Source organism: Pseudophryne corroboree, chromosome 7, assembly GCF_028390025.1.
Source record: "Pseudophryne corroboree isolate aPseCor3 chromosome 7, aPseCor3.hap2, whole genome shotgun sequence".
In the NCBI taxonomy this organism is placed as follows: Eukaryota; Metazoa; Chordata; class Amphibia; order Anura; family Myobatrachidae; genus Pseudophryne; species Pseudophryne corroboree.
In genome coordinates, this window is record NC_086450.1 from 232304539 (window position 1) to 232324283 (window position 19745).

The 19745-nt window shown below is 46.1% G+C and overlaps 1 protein-coding gene across 1 annotated transcript in view; it reads right to left on the reverse strand.

The window, feature by feature from the left end:
* The window catches only part of GLI2 (GLI family zinc finger 2), a 315208-nt gene that overhangs the window by 23700 nt on the left and 271763 nt on the right, over nt 1–19745 (reverse strand). The window contains exons 6-8 of the mRNA XM_063934031.1: nt 13538–13739; nt 7171–7378; nt 5309–5422 (exon numbers count right to left, since the gene is read on the reverse strand). Of these exons, the coding sequence (XP_063790101.1) occupies nt 5309–5422; nt 7171–7378; nt 13538–13739 (524 nt within the window). The remainder of the gene's footprint in view (nt 1–5308; nt 5423–7170; nt 7379–13537; nt 13740–19745) is intronic.

Sequence of the window (19745 nt, forward strand, 5' to 3'; positions counted from 1 at the left end):
ACTACTGGCTGCTGTGATGTCTGGTGGAGGGGGAGGACTATCAGCGGCAGTGTCTGGCGGAGTGCCTTCAGTGTGCTTGCAAATTCATAGAACAAATCGTTTTTTTTTTAAAGCAATGCTGCGCAGCTACTAGAGAACTAAATGATTAATGGCAGAACAACTATAGCAGAGCTATTACTGTGTAATGAGCAGGAGGTACAGCAGCTGCTAATAGCACTGTGCCCTGCCTGCTGTCCATGAGCACGGCACTGAGCTACAGTAACAGAGTATAATACTGCATACACAGGGTGCCCCAGCAGGAGGTGGGGTATACTGTGCTGCTGCCCAATACCACACTATACAGATAAACCTCCCATTGTGGAGATAAACCTCCCATTGTGGAGCTCTCACTGCAGCCATCTGCCCCACACCAGTCACCTGGGCCAGGATGTGCAGACCAGCCTCTGCTCTGAAGGAAGGTGTATGTGTGCCCGGCCTGCAGTACACCAGGGCTGAAAGTCACTGCGCACTGATCCCTCCACTCCACGCTGCTGCTAGTGTCCTGTACATGGTTTGTGCAAAGCAATAAAACGCCCGGGGAAATCCTATCTGTGCGGCGGCGGTGGTGGGGGTGTTATTGGCGACGGCTGTCCAGCGAGGTGGGGGACTAATGTCATGGGACCTTAGAATTGTGGGGCCCTTGGGCAACTGCCCATTAAGTCCAATGGAAGAGACGGCTCTGAACCTATCAGGATATTTTTGGATTGTGGGAGGAAACCAGAGTACCCGGAGGAAACCCATGCAAACATGCAGAATATATAAAAACTCCACTCATTTAGGGCCATGGTGGCAATCAAACCCTTGACCTCAGTACTATGAGGCAGCAGTGCTAACCATTACACCATCTGTACTTCAGGCTGGGTGTGCATTAATAGATCCACAGTGTCTAGATAGACAGTCAATAGGTCGACGCCAGATGGCCAACAGTCAATAGGTGGACAGGATCAAAAGTTCGACATTAAATGGCCGATGTGTATTTAGGTCAACAGTGTCAAAAGGTTGACATGCAAATGGTCAACACAATAGAGGGCCATATATGTTTATTGTGTTATTTAACCCTAATCCTAACCCCCCCCCCCCCAGTGACTAATCCTCCCCCGATGTCTAACCCTAACTGTTCCATTCCACAGCCTAACTCTAAACCTCCCCCAAGTGCTTAACAGTAACTCTAACCCTAAAAATCATGAAAAGCCACGTGTCGATCTTTTTTGTGTCGACCTCTTGACCCTGTTGACCTATATCCACGTCGACCATTTAATTGTCGACCTTTTGACCCTGCCGACCATTTGGTGTCAGCGTATTAACTGTCCATCTCTTTACTGTCTATCTTCGATCCGGATACTGGCCCTCATTCCGAGTTGTTCGCTCGGTAATTTTCTTCGCATCGCAGCGATTTTCCGCTAACTGCGCATGCGCAATGTTTGCACTGCGACTGCGCCAAGTAAATTTGTTATGAAGATTGGTATTTTACTCACGGCATTACGAGGTTTTTTCTTCGTACTGGAGATCGGAGTGTGATTGACAGGAAGTGGGTGTTTCTGGGCGGAAACTGGCCGTTTTATGGGAGTGTGTGAAAAAACGCTACCGTTTCTGGGAAAAACGCGGGAGTGGCTGGAGAAACGGAGGAGTGTCTGGGCGAACGCTGGGTGTGTTTGTGACGTCAAACCAGGAACGACAAGCACTGAACTGATCGCACTGGAAGAGTAAGTCTCGAGCTACTCAGAAACTGCACAGAGAAGTCTTTTCGCAATATTGCGAATCTTTCGTTCGCAATTTTGATAAGCTAAGATTCACTCCCAGTAGGCGGCGGCTTAGCGTGTGCAATGCTGCTAAAAGCAGCTTGCGAGCGAACAACTCGGAATAATGGCCACTGTCAACAGTGATAGGGAAAGAGGAAACAGATAGGTTGAGGTGACAGGAGATGAGGGAACAGACATATCAAGGTAACAATAGAAGAGAAAACGGATGGGTTGAAGGGATGGGAGATGAGGAAACAGGTCAAGGTGACAGGAGAAAAGAAAATGGACAGGTCAAGGTGACAGGAGAAAAGAAAATGGACAGGTCAAGGTGACAGGAGAAAAATAAAACAGGCAAGTGATTGGAGAAGAGTAAGCAAACCAGTCCAGGTGACAGGAGAGGATAAAACTGACTAATAAAGCTGACAGAAGAGGAAACAGGTCCAGGTGTTGGGAGAAGAGGAAACAGACAGGTCGAGAGTGATAGGATCGGGGCAAACAGACAGGTCAAAGTGATGGGAGCAGAGTAAACAGATAGGTCAAGGTGACAGTAGAATATAAAACAGACAGAGAGGAAGATGTATTAAGCTTTGACAAGTGATAAAGCAGTGATAAGAGGAAGGTGATAACACACCAGCCAATAATTACGGGTTTAAAAAATGACAGTTAGGAGCTGATTGGATGGTGCGCTATCACCTTCCACTTACCACTGTTTTATCACTTCTTCAGGTTTAATACATCTTCCCCAGATTGAGGTGACAGAAGAGGAACAGACTGGTCGTGGTGTTGGAAGAAGAGGAAACAAACAAGTCAAGAAAGTAGGAAACTGACAGATCTGTCTATCTATCTGGTAAAAGACGCAATAGTCAGACGATGCTTACAGTTTTCAGATCCATTTTGCAGTACTTTGTTAGAGGTTATCAGGATCACAAAGACAGCAAAAGCAACTTTGTATCCAGAAGATTCAAAGAAAGACTCTGCAATTTAGTTACTGACTAAAGAAAAGTAACCTCTCTAGTGACCAGACAACTAGTTCAGTGTTGATAAGCTCCCCCACAACACCAATGGGGAGATGTATCAAGCCTTGGACAGAGATAAAGTGGAGAGAGATAAAGTACTGTACAAAAAATCAGCTCCTGACATTTTTCAAATGTAGCCTGTAAGATGATAGTTAGAAGCTGATTGGTTAGTACTTTATATCTCTACACTTTATTTCTCTCCAAGCTTTGATAAATCTCCCCCCAAGGCTTTATACATTCCACCCCCCATCTGCCCTTTGTGTAGGAAAGTGTAAATGTTTAACCCTGTCTGCGGCATAAGCCTGCAGACTTCCTGATAGCATATCAGCCTTCCACTAAAAGGCTGTGGTAAACTGCTCTATTTGGCCCAAATGTACTAAGTCTTAACAAGAGTTAAATCTGAGACGCATAAGGAGAGATAATTGACCAGCCAACCAGCTCCTGTCATTTATCAAATACAGCCTTTGACATGCAGTTAGGAAGCTGATTGGCTGGTACTTTATCTCTCTTTGGGGTAAATGTATGAAGCAGTGATAAGAGTGGAGAAGTGAACCAGTGGAGATGTTGCCCATGGCAACCAATCAGCATTGATGTAACATTTATAATTTGCATACTATTATATTATACAGAGCAGCTGATTGGTTGCCATGGGCAACTTCTCCACTGGCTCACTTCTCCACTTGTATCACTGCTTCATACATTATGCGTCTCAGATTTATCTCTTGTTAAGGATTAATACATTTGGGCCACTAATGTATACAGTATATCACACACACATACGCTGAGGTTAATGCCCAGGGCTGCCAAGAGAAATCCTGGGCCCTGGTACAGTAACTTTCCGTGGCCCCCCTGCCCCCCACACCCTGTAGTGCAGCAAGGCTGCACTACTTTGGGGGCATGTCTAGCACACAAGAAGTACCCACTCACAGGAGCATGACAAACCTCCCAGCAGACAAAAGTGTTCACTATTAGGATGGTGGGTAAGTCACATAAAAGCTGCATTGGTTGCAGAGCGCATTCCTTGGAAGACCATCATTTTGTGAAAGTGGATCCTCCATTGCAATATTGGGATAAAGGATAAGCTATAGTGTGTAAGTGCAATCACTGTATACACACACACACACACACACACACACACACACACACACACACACACACACACACACACACACACATATAGTATATGCAGAAATGTCTATTACTATGATTAAAGTTGAATAAACGGAAATGTTGACTTGCCAGAATATATAGTTACATTAGCAAGTCCTGAGAGTGCCACAGTATTTCTGCTTATACTACCTGTCATCCCACTAAGGTCACCCGGGAAACTGATCAGTATTTTGGAGTGCCAGCCATGTCATACAGTATAAAGATATAGAGGGTCATTCCAACCCGATCGCACGCTGCAGTTTGTCGCAGCGCAGCGATCGGGTCGGAACTGCGCATGCGCCGGCGCCGCAGTGCGCCAGCGCATGGCAGCTTTCGTTACCTAGTGATCGCCTCTGAGACAGAGGCGGTCGAAAGGATGGGAGGGGGCTGAACGGCGGCGATAAGCCGCCGTTTAGGGGGAGCGGTCCGGCCAACGCAGGCGTGGCCGCACGTTAGGCGGGGGCGGACCGCTGCGGCTGCGTGACGTCTCACGCAGCCGCTGCGGCCAGCGGGAGCGACGAGCAACTCGCGGCCAGCCGCAGAAGCTGCGCTGGCCGGGAGTTACTCCTCAAATACAAAAGCGCTTTTGTATTTGTGCGGGTGTGCCGGCCCTGACATGCGGGGCGGACTAGCCCTGTGTTGGGCGTCCCCCCGCATGTCTGAGTTTACAATCATAGCTGTGCTAAATTTAGCACAGCTACGATCAACTCGGAATGACCCCCATAGATACATATACACACACACACACACACACACACACACACACACACACACACACACACACGTATATACTGTTTATAGATAGATATTACACACACATACAGGGCAGTAGAGAGTCTGGCTGGGCCCAGGTACTTTTCATGGGCCATGGCCTAATCACAGGAGGCGTGGTCATACACCCTATGAAAAAAAAAATGAAAAAATTGTATTTTAAGTGCCACCATGGCCCCACTCCAGCTCAGCAGTCAGCAGCGTGTGCTGGGCTTAGGAGAAGAGTATTAGCTGCTGCTGCCAGTTAAGGAGGAGGGAATTTGGGGGCCTCCACTGGGCCCCTCCATCAGACCTGGGCCCTGGTAATTTGTACCCTCTCCCCCCTCTCTCGGCACCACTGTTGATGCCTATTGGGTACGACTCAAAAACTGCAAGAGTAGTATCAGTACCCACCTGTGAATGACAGTTCATATAATAAAGATGTGGCTTTGTGGGCTTTCTTCTTGCTGCTAATAAGTACTTGATGACTGGCATCAACTGAGATGTACAAGCACTGCTGAAATATGTGTACTCTGCTACCTCCGAAGATCCTCAAGTCCCTGATGGAGAATGACACCTACTGTATATCAGTGTGAAAACAATGAATAAAGTTACCGGGGGGCTGGGGGAGTCACGGCTCTGGATCTCTTCCTCAATCTTCACTTTGCTTCGCTTGTTGATGACTTGATTGACGGTACTGCTCACAGCTGACTCGCTGTTCTGCTTATTCTGCAAATCATTAGGAATTACAGTCACTAAAGAGGACACTTACAGCTGATTGTAAGACACTTCTCACTACTGAGTGTTAGCCACAGACAATCAGGATATGTGGGATAAATCCGGGCTATGAGCTCTTGAGCACAAAGCGGTTAGCGATGTGTCTGATGAAAAGCAGTGCCCCCTGTAATGGGACCCCCTCAGAAGTCCTGGTTGGGAAGAAGGGGGGTTATTGAAAAGTTTTCACAATCATCAAAAGTAATTTATTTACAATAAGAACAAGGTTTTCTCCTGCACTGAACAGCTTAGTGTGGGAAATTGTCTGCTACACATATGTGAATGAGGGAACAGCTTTATATGTATTTTCGTTTCAATACCAGTGAGAACAGTATCAAAGCTGTCTCGCCAATACAGCTATGTACTGAAAGCGCACTTTCTCACAAATAAATAATTTACTGTTCAATATCAGTTATTGTGGGATATTTCCTGTTTAAATATATCTCATCTTACTGGTGAGTCAAGGGATTGGTTCCACCACACATTCATCTGTAGACGATTTATTGGTCAGTATTGAACAGTCCTCCATTATATAGCTCATCAAATTGATAAGAGATTGTTCAACCATTCACAGCCACAGACGCAAATTCCTAGACTGATCTGTAAATTACCCTTCCATCATTGGAGAAAACCTTGTTCTTAAATTATCTTCCCTCAGGGGTCAAGTGGGGAGGACGCTATTCTCCTTCGGCTGCAGGGATGGGTGTTTCTTTTGCGCTGTCCATAAATTCTGATTTGAAAGACTATATGCTAGATGTAATAGGGTGCGATTTTTTAGCTGTCTAAAAAATCGCACCAAACATACGTTTGTAACTTGTGATTTTTTACTAAAAATCACAAATGTAATAGGGTGCGAACTGCACAGTTAAAATGGAATTCGCATGTGATTTTTGGCGATTTTTAGTAAAGGAAACATGATATTTAGTAATAAAAACTTGTGATTTTTGGTCATGTTTTTATTACTTAGTCAGAAGCATGCACAGAACAGTGAGATCCGTGCATGCTTCTGTCTGTGAAAGTAAAGAAAGTGTTAAAAATTTTAAACAAAACCAATGTGCAGGTCCCCCCCAAAAGCATAACCAGCCCCGGGCTCTTTGAGCCGGTCCTGGTTGCAAAAATATGGGGGAAAAATTGACTGGGGTTCCCCGTATTTAAATAGCACCGGACACTGATCTGTCCATGCTTCTCCAAAAATCGCCAGTCTAAACCTGGTCTATTATTCTGGCGATCTTTGGTAAGGTGTTGTGTGCAAGTGAAAAAAAACGCATCTTATTACATTTGCGATTTTCATTGTTTTCAATGGGAAAACATCTGGATGCGATTTTTCACTTGCGATTTTTGGTATATGTTCCAAACAAAACAAAATCGCAAACTATTACATTTGCGATTTTTGGAAAACGTGCAAATTTATTAATGATAAAAATCGCAAGGTTTTTTTCCTGGAATTGCACCCTATTACATTTAGCCTTATGTGTCCAATTTACTAGACCTCAGCTTTTCAAAGCCACAGGCTGTTGGTGGTTTTGCCTGAAGAATTTAGACAGACAACCGTACAAAATGCAAAACAAATTGTGTTTTGCATTATTACAGTTTCTTGAAGTTCTGTGGGCAAAACTGATGACAACTGTTGGCTTTGAAAAGCCGTTGTTAAGTAAATATACCCCTTAGAATGCTTTTTATAGAATGAATAAGTGGTAACTTACCTGGATGGAACTGGATGCAGTGTTGATGCTACTGGTTGGGGCAGAAGCAGGATTGCTTGTGGCCAGGGATGCCTGCTGACGTGACGTGAAGGTGGGAGACGGATGGATGAGGGGGCTGTGTCCAAACGTGGAGCTCAAACTGCGCTGCTGGTTGAGTAGTTGCTGATAAGCCAAAGGGTTGATGGGATGGGGGAAGCTAAATGCTGGACTGGAGGAGACACAGAATAAATCATATTTGTTATCACACATCTTAAATGAAAAAAAATAAGAATTTACTTACCGATAATTCTATTTCTCGTAGTCCGTAGTGGATGCTGGGAACTCCGTAAGGACCATGGGGAATAGCGGCTCCGCAGGAGACAGGGCACATCTAAAGAAAGCTTTAGGATCACCTGGTGTGCACTGGCTCCTCCCCCCACGACCCTCCTCCAAGCCTCAGTTAGGATACTGTGCCCGGACGAGCGTACACAATAAGGAAGGATTTTGAATCCCGGGTAAGACTCATACCAGCCACACCAATCACACTGTACAACTTGTGATCTGAACCCAGTTAACAGCATGATAATAGAGAAGCCTCTATAAAAGATGGCTCACTACAACAATAACCCGAATTTTTTGGTAACAATAATTATGTACCAGTATTGCAGACAATCCGCACTTGGGATGGGCGCCCAGCATCCACTACGGACTACGAGAAATAGAATTATCGGTAAGTAAATTCTTATTTTCTCTGACGTCCTAGTGGATGCTGGGAACTCCGTAAGGACCATGGGGATTATACCAAAGCTCCCAAACGGGCGGGAGAGTGCGGATGACTCTGCAGCACCGAATGAGAGAACTCCAGGTCCTCCTCAGCCAGGGTATCAAATTTGTAGAAGTTTACAAACGTATTTGCTCCTGACCAAGTAACTGCTCGGCAAAGTTGTAAAGCCGAGACCCCTCGGGCAGCTGCCCAAGATGAGCCCACCTTCCTTGTGGAGTGGGCATTTTAAGATTTTTGGCTGTGGCAGGCCTGCCACAGAATGTGCAAGCTGAATTGTACTACAAATCCAACGAGCAATCGTCTGCTTAGAAGCAGGAGCACCCAGTTTGTTGGGTGCATACAGGATAAACAGCGAGTCAGATTTTCTGACTCCAGCCGTCCTGGAAACATATATTTTCAGGGCCCTGACCACGTCAAGCAACTTGGAATCCTCCAAGTCCTTAGTAGCCGCAGGTACCACAATAGGTTGCTTCATGTGAAATGCAGAAACCACCTTAGGTAGAAATTGAGGACAAGTCCTCAATTCTGCCCTGTCAGAATGAAATATTAAATAAGGGCTTTTATATGATAAAGCCGCCAGTTCTGACACACGCCTGGCTGAAGCCAGGGCTAACAGCATCGTCACCTTCCATGTGAGATATTTTAAGTCCACAGTGGTGAGTGGTTCAAACCAATGTGACTTTAGGAAACTCAACACAACATTGAGATCCCAAGGTGCCACTGGAGGCACAAAAGGAGGCTGTATATGCAGTACCCCTTTTACAAATGTCTGAACTTCAGGCACTGAAGCCAGTTCCTTTTGGAAGAAAATCGACAGGGCCGAATTTTGAACCTTAATGGACCCTAATTTTAGGCCCATAGACAGTCCTGTTTGCAGGAAATGGAGGAAACGACCCAGTTGAAATTCCTCTGTAGGGGCCTTCTTGGCCTCCAACCACGCAACATATTTTCGCCAAATGCGGTGATAATGTTTTGCGGTGACTTCATCTGGAAAGCCTTTTTCCTTCAGGATCCGGCGTTCAACCGCCAAGCCATCAAACGCAGCCGCGGTAAGTCTTGGAACAGACAAGGCCCCTGCTGGAGCAGGTCCTTTCTTAGAGGTAGAGGCCACGGTTCGTCCGTGAGCATCTCTTGAAGTTCCGGATACCAAGTCCTTCTTGGCCAATCCGGAACCACGAGTATAGTTCTTACTCCTCTCCTTCTTATGATTCTCAGTACTTTTGGTATGAGAGGCAGAGGAGGGAACACATACACTGACTGGTACACCCACGGTGTTACCAGAGCGTCCACCGCTATTGCCTGAGGGTCCCCTGACCTGGCGCAATATCTGTCTAGTTTTTTGTTTAGACGGGACGCCATTATGTCCACCTTTGGTTTTTCCCAACGGTTTACAATCAGGTGGAAGACTTCTGGGTGAAGTCCCCACTCTCCCGGGTGAAGGTCGTGTCTGCTGAGGAAGTCTGCTTCCCAGTTGTCCACTCCCGGAATGAACACTGCTGACAGTGCTATCACATGATTCTCCGCCCAGCGAAGAATCCTTGCAGCTTCTGCCATTGCCCCCCTGCTTCCCGTGCCGCCCTGTCTGTTTACGTGGGCGACTGACGTGATGTTGTCCGATTGGATCAATACCGCCTGACCCTGAAGCAGGGGTTTCGCTTGACTTAGGGCATTGTAAATGGCCCTTAGTTCCAGAATGTTTATATGAAGAGATGTCTCCAGGCTTGACCATAAGCCCTGGAAATTCCTTCCCTGTGTGACTGCTCCCCAGCCTCGCAGGCTGGCATCCGTGGCCACCAGGACCCAGTCCCGAATGCCGAATCTGCGGCCCTCTAGAAGATGAGCACTCTGCAACCACCACAGGAGGGATACCCTTGTCCCCGGTGACAGGGTTATCCGCTGAAGCATCTGAAGATGCGACCCGGACCATTTGTCCAGTAGGTTCCACTGGAAAGTCTTGCGTGGAATCTGCCGAATGGGATTGCTTCGTAGGAAGCCACCATTTTTACCCAGAACCCTTGTGCATTGATGCACTGAGACTTGGTTCGGTTTTAGGAGGTTCCTGACTAGCTCGGATAACTCCCTGGCTTTCTCCTCCGGGAGAAACACCTTCTTTCTGGACTGTGTCCAGGATCATCCCTAGGAACAGAAGTCAAGTCGTCGGAACCAGCTGCGATTTTGGAATATTGAGAATCCAATCGTGCTGCCGCAACACTACCTGATATAGTGCTACACCAATCTCCAACTGTTCCCTGGATCTTACCCTTATCAGGGAATCGTCCAAGTAACGGATAACTAAAATTCCCTTCCTTCGAAGGAATATCATCATTACGGTCATTACTTCAGTAAAGACCCGGGGTGCCGTGGACCATCCCTACGGCAGCGTCCGAACTGATAGTGACAGTTCTGTACCATAACCTGAAATACCCTTGGTGAGAAGGGTAAATTTTGACATGAAGGTAAGCATCCTTGATGTCCCGAGACATCATGTAGTCCCCTTCTTCCAGGTTTGCAATCACTGCTCTGAGTGACTCAATTTTGAATTTGAACCTCTGTATGCAAGTGTTCAAAGATTTTAGATTTTAGATTTTAAAATCGGTCTCACCGAGCCGTCTGGCTTCGGTACCACAATAGTGTGGAATAATACCCCGTTCCCTGTTGCAGGAGGGGTACCTTGATTATCACCTGCTGGGAATACAGCTTGTGAATGGTTTCCAAAACTGCCTCCCTGTCAGCGGGAGACGTCGGTAAAACAGACCTTTGGAAACGGCGAGGGGGATACGTCTCGAATTCCAATTTGTACCCCTGAAATATTACCAGAAGGATCCAGGGGTCTACTTGCGAGTGAGCCCACTGCGCACTGAAATTCATTGAGAACGGGACCCCACCGTGCCTGAACTTGTAAAGCCCTAGCGTCATACTGAGGGCTTGGCAGAGGCGGAAAAGAGTTTCTGTTCCTTGGAACTGGCTGATCTCTGCAGCCATTTTCCTCTCCCTCTGTCACGAGCAGAAAAGAGGAACCCTTTTGTCCGCTTGCCAACCAGGCCTGCGCCTGATAATACGGCGTCTTATTTTGAGAGGCGACCTGGGGTACATCCCCTCTTTTAAGGCAATACTTCCAAATGCCGTTTGGAATCCGCATCACCTGACCACTTTACTGGTATAATTGGACAACGCACTTATACTTGATGCCAGTCGGCAAATATTCCGCTGTGCATCATGCATATATAGAAATGCATCTTTTAATTGCTCTATAGGCAATAATATACTGTCCTTATCTAGGATATCATATTTCCAGTCAGGGAATCCGACCACGCCAACCCAGCACTGCACATCCAGGCTGAGGCGATTGCTGGTCGCAGTATAACACCAGTATGTGTGTAAATACATTTTAGGATACCCTCCTGCTTTCTATCAGCAGGATCCTTAAGGGCGGCCATCTCAAGAGAGGGTAGAGCCCTTGTTCTTACAAGCGTGTGAGCGCCTTATCCCCCCTAGGGGGTGTTTCCCAACGCACCCTAACCTCTGGCGGGAAAAGGTATACTGCCAATAACTTTTTAGAAATGATCAATTGTTATCGGGGGGAAACCCACGCATTTTATTTCTCAGATTCCGGAAAACTACAGGAAGTTTTTCCTCACCAACATAATACCCCTTTTTTTTTTTTTTTTTTGGTGGTATTCATATTATCAGAAAAGTGTAAACTTTTTTCATTGCCTCAATCATGCAATGTGTGGCCCTATTTGGAAATCACGGTTGTCTCTTCACCGTCGACACAGGAGTCAGTATCCGTGTCGGCGTCTGTATCTGAGGTAACGGGCGCTTTAGAGCCCCTATATGAGACGTCTGGACATGCACAAGCTGAGTAGCCGGCTGTCTCATGTCAACCACTGTCTTTTATACAAAGCTGACACTGTCACGCAATTTCCACAGTACATCCACTCAGGTGTCGACCCCCCAGGGGGTGACAACACTATTACAGACACTCTACTCCGTCTCCTCATCATTTTTCTCCTCATACATGTCGACACAAACGTACCGACACACAGCACACACACAGGGAATGCTCTGATAGAGGACAGGACCCCACTAGCCCTTTGGGGAGACAGAGGGAGAGTTTGCCAGCACACACCAGAGCGCTATATATATACAGGGATAACCTTATATAAGTGTTTTTCCCTTTATAGCTGCTGTATTGTTTATACTGCGCCTAATTTGTGCCCCCCTCTCTTTTTTAACCCCTTTCTGTAGTGTAGTGACTGCAGGGGAGAGCCAGGGAGCTTCCCTCCAACTGAGCTGTGAGGGAAAATGGCGCCAGTGTGCTGAGGAGATAGGCTCCGCCCCTTTCTCGGCGTCCTTATCATCCGTTTTCTTGTATGTTTTGGCAGGGGTTAAATGCATCCATATAGCCCAGGAGTTATATGTGATGCATTTATTTTAGCCATAAAAGGTTTTCTAACGATTTATTGCGTCTCAGGGCGCTGCCCCCCCAGCGCCCTGCACCCTCAGTGACCGGAGTGTGAAGTGTGCTGAGAGCAATGGCGCACAGCTGCGGTGCTGTGCGCCTACCTTTATCTGAAGACAGGAAAGTCTTCTGCCGCCGATTTTTCCGGACCTCTTCGCTCTTCTGGCTCTGTAAGGGGGCCGGCGGCGCGGCTCCGGTGACCCATCCAGGCTGAACCTGTGATCGTCCCTCTGGAGCTAATGTCCAGTAGCCTAAGAAGCCCAATCCACTCTGCACGCAGGTGAGTTCGCTTCTTCTCCCCTTAGTCCCTCGATGCAGTGAGCCTGTTGCCAGCAGGTCTCACTGAAAATAATAAACCTAAACTAAAACTTTCACAAAGAGCTCAGGAGAGCCCCTAGTGTGCACCCTTCTCGTCGGGCACAGAAAATCTAACTGAGGCTTGGAGGAGGGTCGTGGGGGGAGGAGCCAGTGCACACCAGGTGATCCTAAAGCTTTCTTTAGATGTGCCCTGTCTCCTGCGGAGCCGCTATTCCCCATGGTCCTTACGGAGTTCCCAGCATCCACTAGGACGTCAGAGAAAGACTGTTATAAGACTATTTGTGGGAATGAGGGTGGTAATGGAGTTTCACACTGTTATTACCAAGGTGTTTTACACCATTATAATAATAAAAATGTGCAATCTTGTAACGTACTGGTTCCATTGGGAATTTGACATAACCATTGCGCTTAGTCTTGGTGAATTATAAAGAAAATGTATTACATTTGGCTTACACTGAAAAAAGAGCAAAAATCTGAAAACATTTCACTTAAGTTTTTTTTAGCATCCCATAATTAGTGCAAACTGAGAAATATGTTGTATATGTATTCCCTGCCATCTAATGTTTATACATAGACGACAGGGGTGAATTTTTGCTGTGGCAGAAAGTGAAGCCTGCTTTGCTGAGCTCCATTCTTTGCAATGATCTCTCCCCAATGTGTCAAGTTTGACTTACTACTGTATCTGGGTAATACGTTCCTTGCTATGTACCCAAAGCCTGTAATATAATATATTTGTAATATAATGTGCAGGTTTGGAAAGCGGTGTAAAAACATTCCCTGTACACACATAAACAATTGAGAAACTGTATGGAAATGTCATTAACCTGATGGCTCCGGCTGATAAATGGCCATAGGAGCCACTGGCTGCAGAGCTGCTCCGGGAATTGTTGATATAAGCTACTAGTGAGTTGGGTGATGTGCGGATCATAGTCTGCAGGTCAATGCTGGCATCAGAGAGGGGCGAGATGGAAAGAGCTCTTTTCCGACTTAATCTTGGCGTGATTCGTGGACTAGAGAACCGCGAAACTGCACATAAGAAAAAGCATGTCACATGTTATATATCATAGGACTGTAACGGCCTCAGGAAAAATCTCCATAGTAACATTATATAGAAGAAACTAGAGCTTTGTGGAGTCTCCACTAATGTGGCAATTCTGCTGCCAATGAATAAGCTTAAACAACAGGACGCCATCATATAATCCTTGACAAGTGCAGACCATCATAATAAATACAAATAATTATAGTAAACTGGGATTTTAAACTGAAAGAATCATTCTAGTTTTTCCATGAGCTACACCTACAGTTAAACATTACAAATATCCCAGTGCAAAATGTAAAACTGTAGCTAACTACACACACTGAGACAAGATAGATAGTACGCTCACACAGACAGGGATCTAATATAACAGAACACATATATAATTGTAATATTGTCATTTAACCATAGTACCCAGAGATAAGTAGTTTCCATAATGGATTCAATACATTGTTTTATCTGGTCAAATATATGACTACTGTATAAAATGATTAGTTCAATCCAGCTACAGATTGCATACAATAACTGTACTTGGTATCTACACACAGAGGAGGCAGAGGCTGCCATATTCAACCTATCAATTCACAAGGAACTAGTGACATCAATAAGTGCTTTGTGCCTCAGTGATGTCACTAACACCTATTTGCTAAATACTGGTTCACCCCACAAGATAGCTATCTCCTCTGTAGGTGAGTGACAAAGCCACTTTAAAATGATTACATTCCACAACATGCTGTAATCAGAGGTGTCTTCGCCGTACTATTGAGTGCACTGCAGTATAAGCGTTACTATGCCAAATCAGTTGCACTGAAACCTCTTGTTCCTAGTGAACTAAAAGCTTAAATCAGACTTGCCAACTTTGTAGCGACAAAGTCTTTAAAGTCAGGTTGGACAGGTTAGTGCTGAAACAATTTATGCCACCCATCATGCATTACAACCCGCCAACCAATGTACAATAATGTAATTTATGTCCTCTGCTCTGCCCATTTCTCTCTCTGGGAGTAATTCAGAGTTGATCGTAGATGTGCTAAATTTAGCACATCTACGATCATTTACTCCGACATGCAGGGGGACGCCCAGCACAGGGCTAGTCTGCCCCGCATGTCAGGCGGCGGCGATGCTTTTGTACCTGGCGAGTAGCTCCCTACCTGTACAGCTCCTGCACGCTGGCAGGGAGCTTCCCGCCGCGTTCTGGGTTGCAGCGGCTGCGTGTGACGTCACGCTGCATCCTCGGCCCACCCCCCTAACGATCCGGACACGCCAATGGCATTCTTTTTCTTTACCCCAACTTCCACTAGGCCAATCAAAAACAATTGCTGAGTGGTTCCTGTATGTATTATTTTCAACTTAATCCAAACAGATATGAATCTGTGTACACATATGTCGCTCCCTGTGAGTTCCCATGCAAAATCTGCTACACATGTGCAAACTCTGCTCCTCATGTGTCCCGCAGAGGTTCCAATCCCTGTGTGTTCCTGCAGAGGCACCTATCCCGTGTGTACCTGCGTGTTCCTATGCAGACTCCACTCCCTGTGAGTTCCCAAGCAAAATCAACTACAACATGTGCAAACTTTGCAACTCCTGTGATCCTGCAGAGTTTCCAATCCCTGTGTGTTCCTGCAGAGGCTCCAATCCCCGTGTGAGCCTTAGTGTTCCTATGCAAATTCCACTCCATATATCCAAACTCCGCTCTTCCTGTGTTCATGCAGAGTTTCCAATCCCCTGTGTGTGCCTGCATGTTCCTATGCAGACTCTGCTCCCTGTGAGTTCCCATGCAAATTCCACTCCACATGGGCAAACTCTGCTCCTCCTGTGTCCTGCAGAGGTTCCAATCCCTGTGTGTTCCTGCAGAGGCTCCCAATGCCCTGTGTGTACCTGCATGTTCCTATGCAGACTCTGCTCTCTGTGAGTTCCCATGAAAATTCCACTCCACATGGGCAAACGCCACTCCTCCTGTGTCCTGCAGAGGGTCCAATCCATGTGTGTTCCTGCAGATGCTCCAATTACCTGTGTGAGCTTGTGTGTTCTGATGCAGACTCCACTCCCTGTGAGTTCCCATGTAAATTCCACTCCACATGTCCAAACTCCACTCCTCCTGTGTTCCCGCAGAGGTTCCAATCCATGTGTGTTCCAGCAGAGGCTCCAATCCCCTGTGTGTACCTGCGAGTTCTGATGCAGACTCTGCTCCCTGGGAGTTCCGCTCCACGTATTCAAATTCCACTCCTCCTGTATTCCTGCAGAGGTTCTAATCCCTGTGTGATACTGCAGAGGCTCCAATCCTCTGTGTGAGCCTGCATGTTCCTATGCAGACTCCGCTCCCTGTGAATTCCCATGTAAATTCCACTCCACATGTCCAAACGGGATCAGTACTAAATGCCGCCGGCCGGAATCCCGGCGGTCGAAATACAGACGCCGGAATCCCGACCACACAATCCCGACAGGGGTGGCGAGCGGAACGCAGCCCCTTGCGGGCACGGTGCCTCGCTACGCTCGGCACACTATTATATTCTCCCTCTATGGGTGTCGTGGACACCCACGGAGGGAGAATATGTCGGGATTCCGGCCGGCGGCATCTTGACCGCATCCCGTCCAAACTCCGCTCCTCTTGTGTCCTACAGAGGTTCCAATCCCTGTGTGTTCCTGCAGATGCTCCAATTCCATTTGTGAGCATGAGTATTTCTATGCAGACTTCAGTCCCTGGGGGAGATGAATCAAACCTTAGAGAGACATAAAGTGGAGCCCATAGCAACCAATCAGCTACAAACTAGACTATGCTACATTAATGATAGGTAGATTGGTAGCTATGGGTAATTTCTCCGGGATCCGGTCTGAAGATCGACAGTGTCTAGGTCGACAATGTTTAGGTCGACCACTATAGGTCGACAGTCACTAGGTCGACATGGATGGAAGGTCGACAGGGTTTCTAGGTCGACATGTGCTAGGTCGACAGGTCTAAAGGTCGACATGAGTTTTTCAAATTATTTTTTCTTTTTTTAAATTTTTTCATACTTAACGATCCACGTGGACTACGATTGGAACGGTAAAGTGTGCCGAGCGAAGCGGTAGCGGAGCGAAGGCACCATGCGAGGGGAAGCGGTGCACTAATTTGGGATCCCGGTCACTCTACGAAGAAAACGACACAAAAAAAATAAAAATCCTCATGTCGACCTTTAGACCTGTCGACCTAGCACATGTCGACCTAGAAACCCTGTCGACCTTCCATCCATGTCGACCTATAGTGGTCGACCTAAATATTGTCGACCTAGACACTGTCGATTTGATGAACCACACCCACTTTCTCCACCTTATCTCACTCTAAGGGGTCTATTTCATAAGCTTTGGGTGGAGATAAAGTGGACATCATTTTTCAAACCCAGGCTGTAACATGGCAGTTAGGAGCTGATTGGCTGGTACTTTATATCTGTCCACTTTATCTCCATCCAAGGCTTAGTAAATAGACCCCTGAAGTGTGATAAATTCCCCCTTCCCCGTCTGCTTCTGTGCAGACCTTGCTCCTCGTGTGTTCCTTTGCAAACTCCACTCCCAATATATTTCTAGATGTATATTTACTGATAATCTTCTCCTTGTATATTGTACTGGGCAGCATACTATTAAATGCTGATAGGATAGAGAGTGGATAAAGCCCACTTACATGCTTAAATCCAAGCCGCAAAGTTGCCTCAATAAACAGTCTGTCACAATGAATAGAAGTTGGGCTGTAATTACTCTCCCCAGCTCTGTTACTGTGTGTAATGAACACAGAATTCGCTGCCGCGGCTATAATTATCCCATGTGGGATGAAAAATGACACAAGATTTGGAAGCAAAGTATTTCAATGTGTTTTTCTTGCATTTCTCCCAAGTCTTTACTCCATTAGCTGGCGAAAGCAGGACAGCGCTGGCACCAATATTTATCTCTGTTAGCCACCCACCTCTGGGGAGACCTGTTTATTAATGTGCCACTTCCCTTGATAAATTATCAAACACAAAGAAAAACTTTGTACTCATTTTTCTCTCCTTGTTTGCAGTGATTTATGTCGGAGACGTGTAATCAGCTATTGGCCCCAATAATATGTAAAGGAAGTCTGTTGTCTGTGGCGTCACTGCACCTTCTCGATCCTACCACTAGAGGCAGTGTGTAGGGATACACATATAGGCCCTCATTCCGAGTTGTTCGCTCGCTAGCTGCACACGCTAAGCCGCCGCCCTCTGGGAGTGTATCTTAGCTTAGCAGAATTGCGAACGAAAGATTAGCAGAATTGCGAATAGAAATTTCTTAGCAGTTTCTGAGTAGCTCGAGACTTACTCCTACACTGCGATCAGTTCAGTCACTTTCATTCCTGGTTTGACGTCACACACACACCCAGCGTTCGCCCATACACTCCCCCGTTTCTCCAGCCACTCCCGCGTTTTTCCCTGAAACGCCTGCGTTTTTCCGCACACTCCCATAAAACGGCCAGTTTCCACCCTAACGAGCGAACAACTCGGAATGAGGGCCATTGTGCCTAGGACTAATCTTGCCATCACTGGTTCCTACATTCTTATTCATGTAGGTTTAACCAACAGATACACTTTAAAAAAGGAAAAAAGTTATCAAGATGTCAAATATACTTGAACTTTGTTATTGTAGAGCCTCTAGGTTGCGCTGTTCTTAATATTATCTTTTTTTTTTATCTTCTGAAAATGTGATTTTATTCAACTGCACATGCTAACCAACATACGTATGCTTCCATTTCCATGCTGACTGAGATGCAATTTGCACTTATGACCTATTGCACTAAGAGGGGCGGGATGGACATATGTGTAGCTAAAGTACAGTAAAGGTGAGTTGATGTAATACATGTTCCACGCAGACAACAAGAAAAGACTCACATGCACCTGTGAAGAGGTGAATCATTTGAGGTTACTCGATCCAGATCCATGGAAATCTAAATCTCTCTGCACATATTACATCTGCTCCACCTTCAGTGCAACATGGTTTTGCCCAATTGCTAACTTTTTTGGTTTGGTAAGAAACGTGAATAATCACCTTATTTCAACTGGGTATTGGTGTCTATGTGAATAATAAAAGTGTAAATGATGGCATGTGGTAGGGAATATACATGTGGTAGGGAATATAGGAGGAGATGCAGACCTGATTGTAACTTTACTAAAATCACAAACAACCGATTTTTTGACCATCTGAGCATGCGTGAACTTTCATTATGTGATCATGGCCGTGACGTCGCCTGCGTTTCCTGCGATTGGAAACATGGCCTGCAGGCATGCTGCACAGGCACGTGTTAACCTCTATATTCCGAATCTGCAATGTGATCGCAATGTAATTGTGATCTCAACGCAGGGCGGCACCATACATTCTGGGTGACCTTGCCCTGTGCTGGACGGTCCTCAGCATGCAAGGTGATTAGTAGCAGTTTTTGCTCTTTTAGCAAAAACTGCAATTAATTCTGAATAACTCCCATAGATTGTAAACTCCACTGGGGAAGGGACTGATGTACATGGCCAAAATATCCTCTGTAAATCGCTGTGGAATTTGTGTGCGCTATATAAATAACTGGTAATAACAATAACTTATGACCTAGACACCAACATTACTGTGCTATTACACAGCCCTACTAAGGCCTTTCTCTCATTGCAATCTGCCAGGACCAATGTGCACTTCCCCTCACCAATATGGCATTTCCCCTGACATATCAAGCCTTTATTGTCTTGCAGATTGTAAGCTAATGTGCAGCATAGATTTCACATGCCGGATTGTCAGTCCCCGTTACTGTATCGGCCCTGCTACTTTATGGCGTTCTTGCTGTCTCCCAAGTTGCCTGGATGTCTCCCATGCTATGTTGCTGCCAAGAGTTGTTTGTTTCCACATGTGTGGTTTGCCGCCACCGGGAAATGGTCGCCATCAGTTCTATAAAAAAAGCCCACAGAAAAATTGCAAACAGAGAAAACCCCGCTGTCATAAATGCTCACAAGAAAAATGCTCACATGGAAAATTGC